A 19,058-nucleotide genomic window follows, 5' to 3' on the forward strand; every position below is an offset into this window, starting at 1 on the left:
ACACTGCCAATTTTCTGGCACTCATGGTTCCAGAGCCTTGCCAGACTAGCCATTTTCCCAGACTAACAGAAGTCATATAATAATAATTCATCAGTGCACCTCTGATCCACTAATTGTAGTCCTTCCATGTCTCTAAAGAGCACCATGGACTACTAGAAATTTAACAGATAATAAATATAAATTAAATGATTTAATGATATATATACAAGTACGGGTATAAATTAAAACAGGTTTATTAATTGTGGTTTACAAAAAATGTTGCAATAGCATACCACTCCTAAAATGGCAAAGGGAAGTATTTTACCGGAATTGTAGAACTAATCATAAAGGTCTGGAAATCGAGAGCTGCCAGGATTACTGTCTATTTTATAGCTGATTGGTTAATCATGAATCTGTGATGTTGCAGGGGGAAACACTTATGGTACTTACTCGAAATTACAGAATTATAACGCTTTCTACTCTGATGTTCATTTTTCTTGGCTATGTTTTTAAAAATTTCATCCAAGTCAAGTTGTGCTTTGATCTTTCTCTGTGAACTTTTACATACATCAAATGAAAAATTAGCTCTTGTTTTTCCATCACAGTCTTGAGTAAGTCTTTCATGTATATCTATCACTTGCATTATTACTTTCATTCTTTTTATTGAGATTCAGGACAATATTTATAATTTCAGAATAAGTATAGTGATGAACAGAAAATGTTTCTTCATCAGTGTTCATCAACTCAGCCAGATTTTCTTCGTTAAGCCTATTTGCTATGCCCTTGGCAGCAGGTGCTATAACTTTTTTTTACATACCCAAGCATTTCATGAATGACTTCTTTCTCCTTTGATACATTAAGTCCAGTAAAGTCATTGTCAAGAGAATTATCAACCATCAAGACAAAATGCCACAACTTATGCCAGCATTTCTTTAGTGGTGATACTTCTGATGCTTAGGCTTATATGTTATTATTATTATATATGATGTTGTATCAGGAAATTAACAACATAGACTCTATAATAACTAAATATATTTACTTATTATTTCTGATATTTTTACAAAGTTAAATTACCATCTTGAGGGAATTAATACACTTGTATTAATGTATGCATGCAGACCACAAAATTAGCATTTTGTGCTAATTGCACGGGCCAGTCGCGTTAACTGTGATCAATAGATAGTTGAATCAATCGTTCTGCCTGATGGTAACACCTTGTAGTGGACAACACCTTTATAATCCCACCACACAAAAAGCATGATCTTCTTTGGGTGCAATCCCTCTTTAGAGGATGTTTGTGGCAGTTCGCTCTTGTTCCCCCCCCATGATCTTTTAAATGCTACGTTATCGTACATGACCCATTTTTCATCTCCCATAATCATCCGCTTCAAAAATGGGTCGTTTTCTTGGCGATGTCGCAGCGAATCAGAGATGGATATGCGAGCAGTCTATATTGGCCTCAGTCGGTTCATGCGGCACCCAAACATATCCCAGCTTGTGCAAATGGTTTTCAATGCTTGTATGGGATATGTTCAGTATTGCAGCAATCCCCCGCACTGTTTGTGATGGATTTTTTTTTTGTCGACGATATCCTTCACAACACTCAAATCAACCTTGGTCAGGCAACTGGTGTGAGCCATATCACTGACGTCGAAATCTCCAGAATGGAATTTGGCAAACCGCTTTTGGCATACGTGTTCTGTTAAGGCACCATTCCCATATATGCTGCATATTTTTTTATGGGCCTCCGCAGCTCGTTTGCCTTTTTTGAAATAAAAAAGCAAAATATGCTGGTAATGTACGTCATTTCCTTCCATTTCTAAAAATATGTTACACACACGCAACTGAAGTAGGCTGAACGAAAATTTACTGAAAGGTTATGTGAAATGTCGCCTTTCAACTGCGCAATAGCGGTGTGTGATAGTGCAACAATAGCGACAGGCGAAGCGGCATAACTTGTACTAACGCATAAACTGAATGAACTTATTTGCCAACCTAATATATGTGAAGAGGTGTTATAAACATTCTGTATTTCTGTTACGTATTTCTTCTACCCTGCTTTGTCTTTGTGTTCTTTATACTTAAAACTTTGCGAATTGTAAATGGTCGACTGCCGCCATTTATTTATTTCTACTAGATTTTATTTCTCACACTCTGTAGCCTAATAAATTTATTTGTTTTACAATTGCATCAGTTAGACTATGCAATGAGTGCAAGATTATAATATTTTAAACTAAAGACAAAGCAGATATTGTTAGCATTATTGGAACTATAGCATGGAACGAGAAGTTGAGCAGTAAAAAAATAAATGCTGCTTGGGAACTGACAAAGAAATACATAACAGCATCACTGTGTGAATGTATTCCGAAGGTCAAAAGGCTGAGTAAGGTAAGTGTGAAATGGGAGAATGAGGAACTTAAGCATGAAATCTGGAAGAAAAAGGCACTTTGGAGACGGTACAAGATGAATAATGGTAATAATCAGTTACATGCAGAGTATAAAAACAAGCCAGGAGAGTGACTCATTAAGAACAGGAATTAGCAAATCAGGCCAAGAAAAACTCTAGAGAGCTTTTTAAATATGTGGCAGGTAGAAGGAAGAATGATTATGGTAAGATGATATTAATGGATGAAAATGGTAGAATGGTGACTGTTGCAGAAGACAACTGCTGCAGAAAACTTATCATAAGTACTATCTCCTCGGCATTCAAGAAATCAGGTTTTCTCTTTTATAATAGGCACTGTCTGAACAACTCTTAACCTATTGAATACTGTTCTCACATTTGGGAGAATAGTATTCAATATAGAACCAAAGAATATCCTAAAAATTCTTGTCTCAATACAGAAGACATCAACTCTCTTCTAATCTTTCATACAAAATTTCATTCCCTCTAAATTCATTACAGCACATGCATCAGTTAGCACAGTTTAATAAGCCACTCCCTATATCTATTTGCTAAGCCACTAGTGCATATAGTGGCTGTTTATTATTGATTGGTTATTTATATTTCACAAACAAATCTCTCTCTCTCTCTCTCTCTCCCCCCCCTCATAAGTATTGTTTTTAAATTATATTCATCATAAATGCGAACATGCACATCTAGAGTTTATAGGATCACATGTAATTTGCTCTGCACCTGCAACTTATTGAACACACACACACACACACGCATAATATTACCGTTATAAATTATTAATAATTCATTTGCCAGCCATGAAAGTATTTCTATCACTTGTGTTCTCTCTCTCTCTCATTTTTATATTTCCAGTTCTCACATGGCTCATTAATGTTGGTTCATATATTGACACTTTTAGTAATGAAATATACCATTCTTAAGTATTGTTTTCTAAGAATTCTTCTCCCCCCCCCCCCAAAAAAAACTTGATTACAATCAAAGAACTCATCATGAATTTGTGGCACATCTGCCAATACATGAACAGGAAGTTGTGGTGAGATGAGATATTTTCTCTTGCTGCCCGAAGATGAAGATCACAGTGAAAATCTGATAATCTCACCATAAGGTGAATGTGTTAAAGCAGATAAAAAGTAAACATTATTACTGATATAACATTATAATATAGTTTCTTTGATAAATTTTTTATCAAATTACTGATTGAGAATTGTATGTGAAATTCTGCTAGTACAATTATTAGCTACCAGAACAAGTACTATTTCTTTTTTTGATCTTTTTGAAATCATCCCATCCCATCCCATCTCATCTCATATGATAAAAGCTGAATAGCCTATTATGGAAAAATATGTGGGCCACATAGAAACTTAATTGGTTAATGTCAGGACAGTTAATGTTTTTTTCCATGGCCTGTATTTATGTGTATTTGTAATAATTATTTATGTACAGTTTTAAAACTTTTTAAAGCTCATTTTGTGTTTATTTTAAAAGGAACTGCAAGAAGATTTCTCAAAATTCCAGGAGATGGTACAAACAACTCTTGACATGGATCAAATTGAAAATGGGGAATTTCTAGTAAAAGCAGAATTTGATCAGGATTTAAAAGGTATTCTTTTAATTACTATTAATTTTATTAAATAATATTTCTTAAAAAATATTTTTTTTAAGTGTGGTTAATTCTTTAAGAAATGAAGTTGAATGAATAAGTTATACCATTCTTGTTACTTAGATGAAGAAGACCAAAATAGGTGAGATAATACTGCTAAATAATAAACAGAAGATTTTATATTTGGCAATAGTGAATCATGGAAAGGGAAGCAGCTGTAATATGCAACACTAAACACAAAGATAACTTCTTGAATGGTGCTAACTTATTTGCCAGGAAATTTCAATATGTTTTCTTCTCTTCCTTGAGTGGCTCTTTAACTTCTTCAGTCCAACTCCATCCCTATGGAGTTCTGATTTTTCTATTCTTGCAAACAAACTCACCACATGTCTTTTTAACTGAATTAGTGAGTTTTTTTTTCAGGGTCTGCCACTGAATCTCCAAAGTTTGTTCTCGTTTCCAAATTTTTTCATTTTTTCTTGAATAATATTTGAGTCTACAGTTCACCTCTGAAAGCTTCTCAACTTTGATTCCTTTTTAAACTTTCTTACACTTTTATTTTCATTATGATATTCAGTTTTATCCTGCTCAAAACTAAATGGTGATCACTTCCTATTTCAGATCCTCTTTTGCAATATTCCCTCTAATTTTTGCCAGGATGTGTGCATAAAAAACATTTTGTGTGCAAGTTTCCAGTCTCAGACTCAACGCGTGTAATAGCCTGCACTCAGAATTTCTTTGACTATCCAAACACACAACACCAATAGATTGGCCAGAGTAAATCAGTAACACTTCTATTCCTGGTAAGAAGTCAGTTCATGAACAGTCACGTGTATTTGATCTGATTTCAGAAGGGTGTGACATCTGTGGCAGCTTAACAACCGAGTGCATTCTGTTTTGCCCAAATGTTATTTGGCACTGGCCAACCAAAAGTGAGTGTTCTTCCAACAAGAAAATACTAGGTTTCACAAAGCAGTTTGGAGAGCTAGATATATACCCTCTCTCTCTCTCTCTCTCTCTCTCTCTCTCTCTCTGTTACTCCTCATATATTCTTGACCTGATCTCATCTGATTATCATTTGTTTTGATGAATAACTCACTTACTGAGCTGATGATGCTTTTCTGGTGTTGATAAAATTAAAAATTATGTTTTATATCTGCATTCTGTTATTTGAGTTTATGAATAGCCAGACGGTTATGGTTTGTATTTATTAATTCTCTTGTTTAAACTTTGTTATACTATTTACCCCCTGAAGATGTAAATCCTACGATTTACGAAACTTGTCGGGAACTATTATTTCAGTATTTTGTATAACTGAATAATAAAAATGTGGTGTAATCACCGAAATATATCTTTTGAACCAATTAGCCACAGAAGTCTACGCCTGCAAAAATTAAAAATATTTTACATATTGAGACCTCTCTGTTATTGTATGGGAACAAAGTGCCCATGTAGAAATGGATCATGAGTATAGAACATAGTTGCTTGTATATTGTTAAATAATGTTTTTCCATTTTTAATCTTATGAAGCATTAAAATAAAATGTCAAAATTTGAAAAAACTTTTAGGACAGTACCAGTGTAGAGGGGCACTATGCAGTGGTCCTGCATAGTATCCCTCTGAAATGGAAAAGAGTTTTCATGACTTATCTGGTATCTGTAATGGGAGGAAATTTTATGAGGGTTTCTTAACCGAAGATGAATTAGCCAGGCTTATGCAGAAGAGGCAAGAATTTTTTGTCCTACAAAATAGACGAACTGGACAGCAAACCAGCAATACCATTTGGTTGGTCAAGTGAATAATGCCTCTGCTTCCCCCCCAACCATTAGGCTCTGGGTTCATATCCCACTGTAGCATAGATATTCATGACTATCAACTGTTTTCATCAACTGGTGCATGATCACTACTTACATCCTGCTTACTAGAGGCTTGAAGTAACTTGAAAAAGTTCCATATTGGGTCTCCAGTGCATGGATATTGAATTATTTTAGCTTTAGTCTTCCCATGATACTAAATATATGATAGGTATGCAATCTTTTGCTAATGGAATTCACATTAAAAAAAAATAATAATAATAAAATTGATAGACATGATGATTAATCTTGTCTAGACTATGTAGATAGGATTAATCATCTATCAAAGGATTAAGTAGATTTATATGAAACCTAATTAATTGACTCTGACAGGTTGTTGAGCATAACATGTTTAAGGGAAGATGAAATAAAATAGAAAAAACCGTGGTGTGTGTGTGTGTGTGTGTGTGTGTGTGTGTGTGTGTGTGTGTGTGTGTGTGTGTGTGTGTGTGTGTGTGTGTGTGTGTGTGTGTGTTGCAAATAAATACCAAGAAATATATTTTAATTACATGTTTAGAAACACTATACATTATTATCCATAACAGCAAAAGACCATTCAAAATGGGCATAATTAAATTTTGTTCTCTTAAGAAGCATCACAATAATTGTACAATAATTAGAAATATTTAAGATTTTACAAAGAATTTAAAATTATGGTAAAATTCATTTACTCAACAAATTATTAATAGACTTCATATCAGATTATGTAACAAACTTATAAACAAGCAATATAATGAAATAAATAAAAAATACATGATTTTAACACTTTGCATGTTGTTCGTAGAATTTATTTCGCCTTAGAAGAGAAATTACCTATAGGTATTGAAATTTCAAATTTTTAAGGATGTACAGTTTCAATACTTAATGTATTTTATTAGGAATGACTGGATTTCTTCTACAATTTATGATGTGTCAGAAGAGAGGAAATACCAGCATATTTTATGAATAACCAGAAATAAATTTTTAATTCAGAAAAATTTTAAGTTTTAAATCTGCTGAGTTCATAGGTGCATGTATCAGTGGATCATGTCATATAATATATTGCTAGAAGCAACATAAAGAGATGCAGTTTCTGCAGATGTGATTAGGTGAAGGCACATATTATTAAAAATTCTGATATATCATTACAAAAAGCTGTACATTGGAAAGATGAATAGTATTAACAGACTTGTGAAGTTTCATAGCATTAAAAAATCCAGAAACATCTTACTTCATTTGATATGCATGAATTTCTCATATATGCTACAGCTCTGTTAGGTAAAATTGGCCACTTCAGCATTTTTGCATGTGATGAATTTTAATTCTTATAGTTGATGGGTTTCTATGTCTTATTGAGGCATTTGAAGAACTTATTAAGATATAAGACTTATGAAAATAAAGTGGACATATGAGGAAAAAGTACTTGTAGTTAACTAAATATATATTTTACATGTTTTTGAATATTTTATTGTTGGCATGAAGCTATTTCCATTTTCAGTATAGGAGATTCATTTTGAAGATGATTTGTATATTTGCAATTTCAGATTTTAAAGAACAGATGACTGAAATTGAACAAGATATTCGTGAGCAACTAAGTAAGGTAATGAAAAAAAAAAGCATGTTTTCTTTTCTACTTTTATAAAAAAATAACAATTAAGCCATTGAAATATTTTTCATGCATTTTTAACACTTGTCCGAACTTTGTCTCATCATCATCATTATCATCATCAGTATTCCTGATATGTACAGGATGCTATTATGATATGAAAATTGAATAATTTTGCATTATTACTAACTTCTTGTCAGCAGTTTTCTTCCAGATTAATCTGTTATGTGTCAATTCTCCATGGTGACATTTAACACTGCAGTCTTCTAATGCAGTATTGACTGCATCAATCCACCTATCTTGTCTGTCCTCAGGATCTTTTTCCTGCTATTCTGGCATCAAACACTCAAACTCCTCTTTTGCTAATCTTACGTCTCCCATTCAGTTTAAGTTACCATATCACAGCTAATCAATGTGATATGGTAACTTAAACTGAAGTTAAACATATGCCATATGTTTAACTTCACTCAGAAGAAGGAAGAGAACAGGATAATATTGATTTTTATAATCAGCTACAAAACACATATAATGAAATTTTAAAAAATGATTACGTAATTTTAGCAGGAGACTTAAATGCAAGAATTAGAAACACGAAAATTCATAATAATATAGGAATACATGGAGAACATCCTCTAAACAGGAATGGTAAAAAATTGATTGACTTTGTAGTTTATAATAACCTAAAAATAATGAATTCCTTCTATAAACATAAAGACATACATAAATATACTTGGGCAGCAAGAGAATGGAAATCAATATTAGATTATTTTATATTAAATGAAAAGACACCAAAATTTTCACTAGATGTTAGAGTTCACAGAGGATATGAAATAAGCAGTGACCACTTCCTTGTTAAAATAAAATTAAGATTACCAAATGGCTACAAGTAACAAGAACAGAAAGAAAATTTGAAACATTTATTTATAAAACTAGACTATTAAATGACACAAATGTACAATGGCTATATGAACAAAGAATTAACCAATATCTAGATAAAATAAAACAAAATGAAGAAATAGAATGGCTTAATAAAAAAACGATACTAAATGCAGCAGCAAATGAAAGCTTAGGAAAGAACAAAAAATTCAATCAAAGAAAAAAAAATTGAAGATCTGGGATGATACAGTCAAAGAAATAATCAAAAAGAAAAAAGAAGCCTATCACAAATGGTTAAGAAGTAAAAGATTAGAAGATGAAATAGAATATAAAAGAATAAGAGCCATAGCTAAAAGAGAAGTCAGAAAAAGACATAGAGAATCATGGAACAAATTTGTTTCTAATTTAGAACATGATTTATATAAAATAAGACCCAATGTATATAAGATTTTGAAACACTTAAATGCAGATACCAAAGAAAACATAAAATTAAACACTGAATTGAAATTAGAAGAATTTCTAAATTACTACACAGAATTGTGGACAGACAAATATTTTAAAAAAGACAACTGGCAAACAATTAACAAAAAAGAAAAGGAAATAACTAAAGAAGAATTAGAAATCAGCCTGAAAGAAACAAGAAACAGAAAATCACCTGGAGAAGATAAGCTAGGTTCAGAACTATACAAATATGCAGGAACAAGACTCAAAGAAAGACTTATTATTTTTAAATAAAATTTATTCAACTTGTATCCCCCCCCCCCCAATAGAATGGAAAAAAGCGCAATTGTGATTCCTATCTTTAAAAAAGGTAATAGAGATGACCCTAAAAACTATAGAGGTATCAGTATACTAAATTCCTGTTACAAAATATATAGCAGAATCTTAAATAGCAAACCAATGAAATATTCCGAAAACTTTATTTTAGAAGTACAGAATCGATTTAGAAAAGGACGATCATGTATAGACCTGGCCTTTTGCCTAAAATTAATAATAGAGAAAAGAAGAGAATATAATTTAGAAACACATATTGCATTTATTGACTTTGAAAAAGCATTTAACAAAGTTAGAAGAAACATATTATTTGTTATGACTTTATGCGTGGGTTATGCATGGAGAGTGGTGTGGAATGAGTTCGATGGGCAAAAGGACATATAAGATGGATGGGTTACATTTGAATGGGGTTGGTGTATGGAGGCTTGAAAAAGTGTTGATGAATGATGTGGAAGTAGATGTACAGACTCAGGAAAACTAGATTTATTAAGGGAGGGGGGCAGACTTTCAGACTTTAGGGAGGCAGTTGAGTGTATGAATGAGTATATTATCCCCGAGCGAGTACGAAGGACAACAAATCAGAATGGGATAGTTAGTATAAGGCATCAAAGTAGGGATGGGACAAATGGGCTTCTGCAATTCATGTACACTAATATCAGGAGTATTAGGAACAAGAAGGAAGAGTTTTTGGCCTTGGTTGGCACTTCCAGACCACGGGTTGTTGGTATTAGTGAAACATGGCTGACAGAAGATGATAAAGCTAGTGGGATTGAATGCGACAGGTATAGCGTCTTCAGGAGTGACAGGGTGAATAAAAAGGGGAGAGGAGTGTTATTGATGATAGCTGATGAGTTGCAGCCAAGGAGTATAGAAGTTGAACTGCAGGATAGAGAAAAGAGCACATTTGAGGCTGTTTGGTGTGAGATAGAATCTAGCAGAACAAAATATACAATCGAGTGCTGCTATAGACCAGGTGATGGAATAGATGGTGGGGATAGTATGCATAGGCAAATAGAAGAAATAAGTGGAAGGAGGGTAATTATTATGGGTGATTTCAATTATGGTAACATTGCCTGGAAAGAGGAGAAGGCACATGGGAGGAAGGAATTGGATTTTATGCGGTTATTAAGGGACAACTATCTGTGGCAGCATGTAGTGGAAAATAACAGGGGGCAGAGAGTGCTTGACCTAGTAATTACAACTGGGAATGTGGCTGTAACGAACATGACCATGTTGCCACCAATAGCCACCTCCCAAGTCTCAGAAAACTTTGGAGGTGGCTAAAGGAGTGGAATTTACAATTAAGACAGGGTACATGTGGAATTACTGGGCTAGTAAGTATGACAAGCTTAGGTGTGTGCTTGGCTCAGTGCCATGGCATGTAAAACTGCAAGGGCTGGATGTTGATAGTGCATGGGAGGTGGTTAAGAAGTGTTTGCAGGAGGCAATGGTTGACTGTATACCAAGAGTCTGAATAGTAAATCAAGTAGGGGTTAAATGGATGAATAACACTATTAAGCTTGAGCTGCAAAAAAAGAAACAATTGTGGAGGGAATTTAAGGAGAAAGGTGACCAGCAGGTTCAGGAACAGTATAAAGCTCATGCCAGGATGGTAACAAGGGGGGTAAGAAAAGCAACAGCAGATTACGAAAGAAAATTGGCCATGCAGGCTAAAGAGAATCCCAAACAGTTTTTTCAATATGTTGCAAGTAAAAGGAAAAATGTTCATGGTAGAATGATCTTAAAAAATGCTGAGGGTAGGAGGTAACCGAATCAGTCGATATAGTGGAATTACTGAGCGAGCAATTTGCAAGAGTATATCATCCAGGCGGTGACATTGCAGGAATGGAAGAACCAACAGCTTATACTGGAATTGTGATGAATGAAGTAGAGGTAACTAGTCTATTACAGAACCTCAATGTCAATACATCTGTGGGATTGGATGGTATACCAGCTCATGTCGTACGTGAAGCGGCTAAAGAATTGTCAGTGCCCTTGACCATTTTGTTTAATTTGAGCCTCGGGTCTGGGTCAGTCACAAGGGGGGTGGAAAGATGGGAAAATAGTTCCGCTGCATAAAGGTGATTCCAAGGCTGCTGTTGAAAATTACCGGCCAATCAGTATAACAGGAATCATTATCAAGGTCTTGGAGAAAATAGTCAAGAGGAAAATACAAGATTGGATAGAAGAAAATGAGATACTGTATCGGAGACAGCATGGTTTTGTGAAGGGTTGGTCATGCCTCAGTAACTTCTCACGTATTGTAACACAGTGACGGCTGAACTGGATAAGGGTAATGGGTTAACAGTGATTCTACTGGACCTTGCTAAGGCCTTTGACAGGATACCACATGGAATTCTAATCAGTAAATTGCAGCATATGGGAATGGATATAGGGTTGGTGAGATGGATAGGAGGGTGGTTTATTCAGGAGTAGAGTCCACAAAATGGCCTGTGACTAGTGGTGTGCCACAAGGATCTGTTCTTGGACCACTGCTGTTTAATTTGTTCATTAATGATATAGGAAAGGATCTGAGAGGAACAGTTCATTTGTTTGCGGATGATGCAAAGTTGGGTAGGCAATAGTGAATGCAGATGATGTCAAAATTTTGCAAGATGATTTGGATAGATTAGAGGTCTGGGCTGAGGAGAATGGATGTCAATTTAATGTGGCAAAATGTAAGGTTATACAGTTTGGGGTGAAAAGATTAGCAGCAGTTTACTACATTGGTGGAACTGTACTCCAGGAAATTGATGAGGCACGAGATTTAGGAGTGTTGGTGGATAAGGAGTTGAAGTTTAGGGGGCACATTGCAAAAGTGGCCAAATTAGCTCATCAAATCACTTGGTTGCTGAAGAATATGTTGACAAGCAGAGACAAGCAGGTTATTGTTCCTCTGTATCGAGCATTAATAAGACCCCATCTTGACTACTGTGCCCAGATTTGGTCACCTAGGTTTCTCCTTGATGGGGAGGAAGTGGAGAGGATCCAGAGGCGAGTGACCAAGATGATAGCAGGTCTGTGGAATGAACCTTATGAGAACAGGTTGAGGATTTGTGGGTTGCAAAAATTGGTTGATAGGCTGAGGAGGGGGAGATATGATTGAGACATTCAAATTACTGAAGGGTTTTTATAAAATTAATTCAGAAGATATTTTTGAGAACAGGGCTGGTTGTGGGAGGACCATGAAAACTGGGCAAAAGTGTGGTTAGTAAAGGTGTTAGAGCTGGGTTCTTCACTTTTAGAGTGGTGAATGAGTGGAATGCGCTCCCAGAGTCTGTGGTGGATGCTGTGAGTGAATGAGTTTAAGGCGAGGTATGATAGATACTGTATGAATGTCGAATAGTTACGAATATGATTTGGGGCCTCCCTCGATGAGTCTAATGACTCCCTGGAGTTGCCCGTAATAATAATAATATTCCCACGATTTCTCAACTATTGTTTTATAATGAAAATCTGATCTTGACAACCTCTATTTCGTCTGAACCCAGCTTGTTTTTCTCCAACTTTCTCTTCCACAATCTTTCTTAACCTCTTTTCAAGTATGCTTGCATAAATCTTACCTGGACTACTTAGTAGAGAAATTCCTCTGAAATTCTCACATTCAATTTTATTCTCTTTTTTATAGATGGGTACTATGAGAACTCTACTCCAATCATTGGGAATTCAACTTTCTAACCAGGCCCTCTGAATTATGCAGTGTAACCACTGCTGCAAAACTTTTATACCTCCGTACTTAAGCATTTCTGGCAGAATATCATTTACTCCAGCTGCCTTTCCACATATCATGTTTTTTGACAGCTTTTTCTACCTCAAGTATTGATATGTACTCCTCTTTGCATTCCTCTTGAAAATTTTTTAGTATGGTTCTGTCACTGCTTGGTTCATTCTTTCAAAGTAATTACTCCTAACATCTAGGATATTCTTATCTTCAGTTTTCATTTCACCTTGATCATCTTTGATTCCTTCTACAGTACTCTTTCCTTCATTTCTAAGCTTCTTCAATACTCTCCAGAAAAAAATTTTGCCACCTTCCTGATATTTATTTTCAATATTCTTACCAAAGTCTTCTCATGACTTTTGTTTAGCTACTTTTACACACACAGCTTAGTTCTCTGTATTCTTTTAGGGCATCTGACAACTTATTTGCTATGAACTTTGGGTATGCTTTCTTCTTTTCCAAAACTGCTTCTTTAACAACTTGCATCCACCTTGGTGTTCTTATTTTTCTGTCCTTGCAGACAACTTCACCACATACCTCCCTAGCTGAATCAATCAATGTCTTCTTCAGAGTTTGCCATTGAGACTCCAAGGTTTGGTTCTTGTTTTCAATTTGCTTCATTTTTTCTTAATGTTTGTATAGTCAAGTCTACAATTTACTTGTAAAAACTGTTCAACTTTAATTATTTTTAAAACTTTCTTACATAGTGTTCTTTTCAATGTGATATCCATTTTTATCCTGCTTAGTACTAAGTAATGGTCACTTCCAATTTCAAATCCTCTGTGCACTCTTGCATCCTGAATGATCATGAAGATATCACAATCAACAATGATGTAGTCAATGAGGCTTTTCTTATTTCTTGTATCTTCTCTCAATGAGAACTTGTGCACATCTTTATGTTGAAACATGTTATATTTCAATGACTAGTTTGTGTCCTGAGTAGAAATCCAGCAAATACTTATTATTATTAGCTTTGCCTTTTTCCCAAAATGTTCCTATATGACTGGTGGGATCCATTTCCTACTCTGCTATGCAGATCTCCAACAAGGATCATTTTTTCCATTTTCTTTATGTCAACTGTCTGTTTTAATGACTCAAAAAATTCCTCCGCTTCTTTTTTTTTTTGAAGAACTTTCTATGGGACCATAGGCACAAAAAAGTTTCGTTGCCCATGTCCCATTTTGAAGTTTGCTCACATAACTTCACTTGAAACCGCCTTCCAATTAAGAAGTTTATCTTCATGTTTGGTGTTAAATGCTATCATTACTCCTTCCTTTCCTTAATCATTATTTCCTGAAAATAACATCCTATAACTTATTATTTAGTAAGATCTTACCTGTTTTCATCTTCTTTGTCTCAGTAATGCCAATTATGTCCACATGTTTTTGTTCTAGGTGTTTATCATAACTTTCTCCCCTCCTCATATGTTTCATCATCATAACAAATACAAACTTTAAAGATTCCTTTTAAATGGTTGTGTTATATACGATTGCGTTGACCTTCCCAAGATTTGGGAAGCTTTAAGTCTTAGTTTTCCCACCCAACAGCTAATGCTTGCCAACAGCACCCATAGAGGACACCCTTCTTAGAACTTTAGGCTTAGAATAGTCTAGCTTCTTCCACTTATTGTTCTGTTTTTTTGTTTTTTTTTAATATTTGTTACTACAATTTTCATATTGTATTTACTAAAATGAAGAGTGAAAAGGCTTCAGTTTGGTGATGTAAAATTATATACAAATTCCACATATCCACTTTGCTTATATAATTTCATATTGTATTCCTGAAGATGGCTCTGTGAGTGGCAGAGCCAAAATATGGGATTGATTAAACTTGTTTAATTATTTCTCTGTGCTATATTTATTGCATTTAATTATGAGTGTTAACCAGCACATAAGCCTAAATACATGTACACTCAAGATTTCATTAGTGTACTATATTATTTATCTATCTTTAGTTATGCCTGTTTAATGTATCAATATTCATGAATATTTAATTTTATCCTAATAAAGCTTTTAAAAGTGCTATATGTTAATCAGAACTGTATAATTCAACATCTAAATATTTTTTACATTTCATTTCATCCAGATAGCAAAACAATGCATGATATTTTCTTAATATACTTATTCTTCATATTCTTAATGCATTTGAAGTTGATGCTTGAATTTTATAACCAAATATTTAATTCAGGGATGCTTAAGGATCAAAGATGTATAACTGAGAGGAGACCTCCACATAGCCTTTAAAGGAATGCGGAGAACCGACCAAGGCTTCTGACCTAATGTCCAATCCTCACCTTCTCATGGTGCACCCTGTTGGGTATCTACTTTGATACTGAACGAACGAGGATGGGCTGGCAATTTGGGATTTAGCTGACCAAATTGTATTCTTATTGGTTAAACCAAAATAAAAAATGATGGTACAACATGACAGAATTTCATGCCAGCTGGGGCGTTGCCCGGTTAAACAAGGCCCCCATTGTTTTCGCCAGGGAACCAGGGCGAACAGCAAAAAGTCAGCTACTGGAACAAATCTGAAAACAAACGCCAACTCAACATCACCAGAGTTAAAGATCGGTACTATCAACGTAAGAAGCCTGAATGGCAAAGAAATGAAGCTAGCTGAGGAATTAGATAAGTACCAGATCGACATAATAGGGGTGACTGAAACAAAAAAAGACCAAAACTGGTGAGATCTTTCTGAGCAATAAATACAAAATGTTATATTCAGGCAATGACAATCAAGGAAAAGAAGGAGTAGCCATAGTACCCAACACAAAATATGAGGCTAATCTTCTTGAATTGCAGTCAGTCTCAAGTAGAGTAATGTGGGCAAATATGAGAATGGGGAACTGGACAATGAGAATTATTTGTGCCTATGGTCCCACAGAAGGTTCTACTATGGTAGAAGTGGAGGAATTTTTTGAGGTTTTAGAAAAAGCAACTGCCACAATGAAAAAGGAAAAGTTGGTCCTTGTTGGGGATCTGAATAGCAGAGTAGGAAATGATTGTGAGACATATAAAAATATTTTGGGAAAATTTGGAGAAAAGAGCAAAGCTAATAATAATGGCAAATATCTGTTGGATTTCTGCGCAGGACATGGAATGGTTATTACTAACACCATGTTCCAACGTAAAAATGTGCACAAATTCACATGGAGAGAAGAGGCTAGGAATAAGAAAAGTCTCATTGACTATGAGACTTTCAAAATCGCTATCAACAATGAGTTGATAGCGATTTTCTCCCTGGTGCAGGACACCAGAGCGTACAGAGGATTTGAAATTGGAAGCGATCACTATTTAGTCGTGAGCAGGATAAAATTGAATTTCATATTGAAAAAGAATAACATGTAAGAAAGTTTTAAAGCGAATAAAAGTTGAGCAGCTCTGAGATGTGAACTGTAGACTAAAATACAGAAAGATTATTGAAAAGAAAATGAAAGAGTTTGAGAACAGGAATCAAACCTTGGAGATTCAGTGGCAAACTGAAGAAAACATTGATTGATTCTGCCAGAGAGGCATGTGGTGAGGTTGTGTGCAAAGATAAAAAAATCAGAACTCCCTGGTGGACACAGGAAGTTAAAGAGGCAGTGAAGGAAAAGAAGAAAGCATATCAAAAATTCCTGGCAAATAAGTCAGCTTTTACTCTTACAGAATACAGAGACAAATGTAAGAAAGCTAAACAGTGTGTAAAACTAGCTAAACAAAAGTCATGGGAGGACTTTGGCAAGAATATAGAAAATAAATATCAAGAAGGTGGCAAAATATTCTGGAGGTTGTTGAAGAAGCTTAGGAATGGAGGAAAGAGTGCTGTAAAAGGAGTTAGAGATGATAAAGGTGACATGAAAACAGGAGAAAAAGATATCCTTGAAGTATGGAGTAATTACTTGGAAAAACTGCTAAATGAAACAAGCAGTGATGACAGCACAGTGATAAAAAGCACTGACCAGGCATGCAGTCAGGAATACATATCCATACTTGAAGTAGAAAAAGCCATCAAAGGCTTGAAATGTGGAAAGGCAGCAGGAGTAGATGATATTCGACCAGAAATGCTGAAGTATGGTGGTATAAGAGTCTTACAGTGGTTGCACTGCATAGTTCAGAAAGCCTGGACTGAGGGACGAATTCCCGATGATTGGAGTAGAGCTCTCATAGTACCCATATATAAAAAGGGAAATAAAACTGAATGTGAGAATTACAGAGGTATTTCCCTACTGAGTGTTCCTGGCAAGATCTATGTAAATATACTTGAGAAATGGTTGAGAAGAATTGTGGAAGAAAAGCTTGGTGAAGAACAAGCTGGATTCAGGCCAAATAGAGGCTGTCAGGATCAGATCTTCACTTTACGACAAATAGTCGAGAAAGCATGGGAATATAACAGAGATCTGTATTTAAGTTTTGTCGATTTGGAAAAGGCATATGACAAGGTGCCAAGAGAGAAGCTATTCAATATGCTGCAGTTATATGGTGTCAATGGGGCATTATATCAAGTAATACTTAGTCTTTATTTGAGTCGTAAGTTAGCAGTTAGAATTGAAGGAAGTACAGGAAGATGGTTTAATGTTAAATCTGGTGTGAGACAAGGATGTACATTATCCCCTCTGTTATTCATTATCTATATGGATCACATTATGAAGGAAAGTGGTATTAAACCTGATATCAAAATTGGAGATGTTAATGTCAGCTCTTTGCTTTATGCGGATGATGTTATACTTCTAAATAAATCCGCTACAAGTCTGCAAGATTCTCTGACTAAATTGAATAGCTGTTGTAATAGATATGGTATGAAGGTCAGCAATAAAAAACAAAGACAATGAAAATAGGCAGAATCATTGAAAATGTCAACTGTGTTGTGAATGGAGAACCTGTGGAACAAGTAAAACATTTCAACTATTTAGGCACGATTTTTACTGAAGATGGTAAATTAAATATAGAAATAGACAACAGAATCAGCAAAGCTGGTATGGTGGGAAGTCAATTGAATAAATTCATATGGAATAAGAGAGAAATTATTCGGAACACTAAATTAGCTGTATACAAGACAGTGTTCAAACCAGTTTTAACTTATGGATCTGAGAGCTGGGTTAGAAGTAAAACACTTGACCAAAGACTAGAGACCACAGATATGAGAGTCTTGAGAAAGATTATAGGCATGAACAGATGGCATCAATGGCAATATCATATTAAAAATGAGGATATTAGGAAAGAACTTGACATTGTCAGCATCCATGAATGCGTTAGCAGAGCTAATCTCAGGTGGTATGGTCACTTAAATAGAATGGGAGAGGAAAGATTAGCAAAACAAGTGTTCTCTGCCAGGTTGGCAGGAAAACGACCCAGAGGAAGACCAAGATATAGGTGGATTGATACGGTATAAAGTGCCTTAGACGATAGAAATATAAGATCTGATAATGTTGGAGTCTTGACAAGTAACAGACTGATTTGGAGGAAAATTGTAGATAGGAAGTTAGTAATGATGTAAATTTTTCATGTAGTACTGTCATATCCTGTACACCCCATGAAGGTACATGGCAGGAATTTGATGATGATGATGATATTTAATTCATGCATGACCAGCTTCATATATCAGTTAATCATAATTTATGTTACGTCTCTTTTTTAAACAATTATTTTATTAAATAGTTCTGAATTGAAATTAATTCATAATCTTATCTGGTGATTGAATATTTAAAACATGTTAACATTTATTTTCCCTCTAGGTTGCCAGAGACCTAGGATTAGAAGCTGAAAAGAGTGTAAAATTGGAAAACTGTAGTCAAATAGGATATTATTTTAGAGTAACAAGAAAGGTAAATCATTATAAACTTTTCTTTTTTTTTTCCTGGTTAAACATTGGTTGTGAATACAAGTTAAGTGAATTTTATATCTAATGTGTGTCAATATTGTCTAATTTTAGATTGAATGTTACTATGAGATATTTGAGCATGGAACACAGTGTTTGGATAAATTCTTAGGAGTATTACTATAAAATCATTTTTTTTATGTTGCTCTCACCCACAAAAGGTTATTTTTTAAACCTATAATACATTTTGTACTGTGGGTGTGGCTAAGGATTTTTTTTTTCTATATTTATCAGTTTTTATTTATTTTTTTTTTGTATATTTTATTTATTTATTTATTATTGTTATTATTATTTTTTTACATAGTCTGGAAACCCTGCTGTAAAGACCAAACATAGAACTTTTTTCAAGCCGCTTCAGGCCTCCAATAAGTGGGCCACACCAGGTGATAACATTC

At 34.6% G+C, this 19,058-nt stretch overlaps 1 protein-coding gene across 1 annotated transcript in view; it reads left to right on the forward strand.

The window, feature by feature from the left end:
* spel1 (DNA mismatch repair protein spel1) overlaps positions 1 to 19,058 on the forward strand; it is a 239,999-nt gene that overhangs the window by 135,433 nt on the left and 85,508 nt on the right. The window contains exons 15-17 of the mRNA XM_090404470.1: positions 3,881 to 3,995; positions 7,372 to 7,427; positions 18,521 to 18,610. Of these exons, the coding sequence (XP_090260596.1) occupies positions 3,881 to 3,995; positions 7,372 to 7,427; positions 18,521 to 18,610 (261 nt within the window). The remainder of the gene's footprint in view (positions 1 to 3,880; positions 3,996 to 7,371; positions 7,428 to 18,520; positions 18,611 to 19,058) is intronic.

The sequence above is a fragment of the Typopeltis vanoorti genome, chromosome 14 (genome assembly GCF_054136105.1).
Source record: "Typopeltis vanoorti isolate ZY-2024b chromosome 14, IOZ_Tvanoo_1.0, whole genome shotgun sequence".
Taxonomy (NCBI): domain Eukaryota; kingdom Metazoa; phylum Arthropoda; class Arachnida; order Uropygi; family Thelyphonidae; genus Typopeltis; species Typopeltis vanoorti.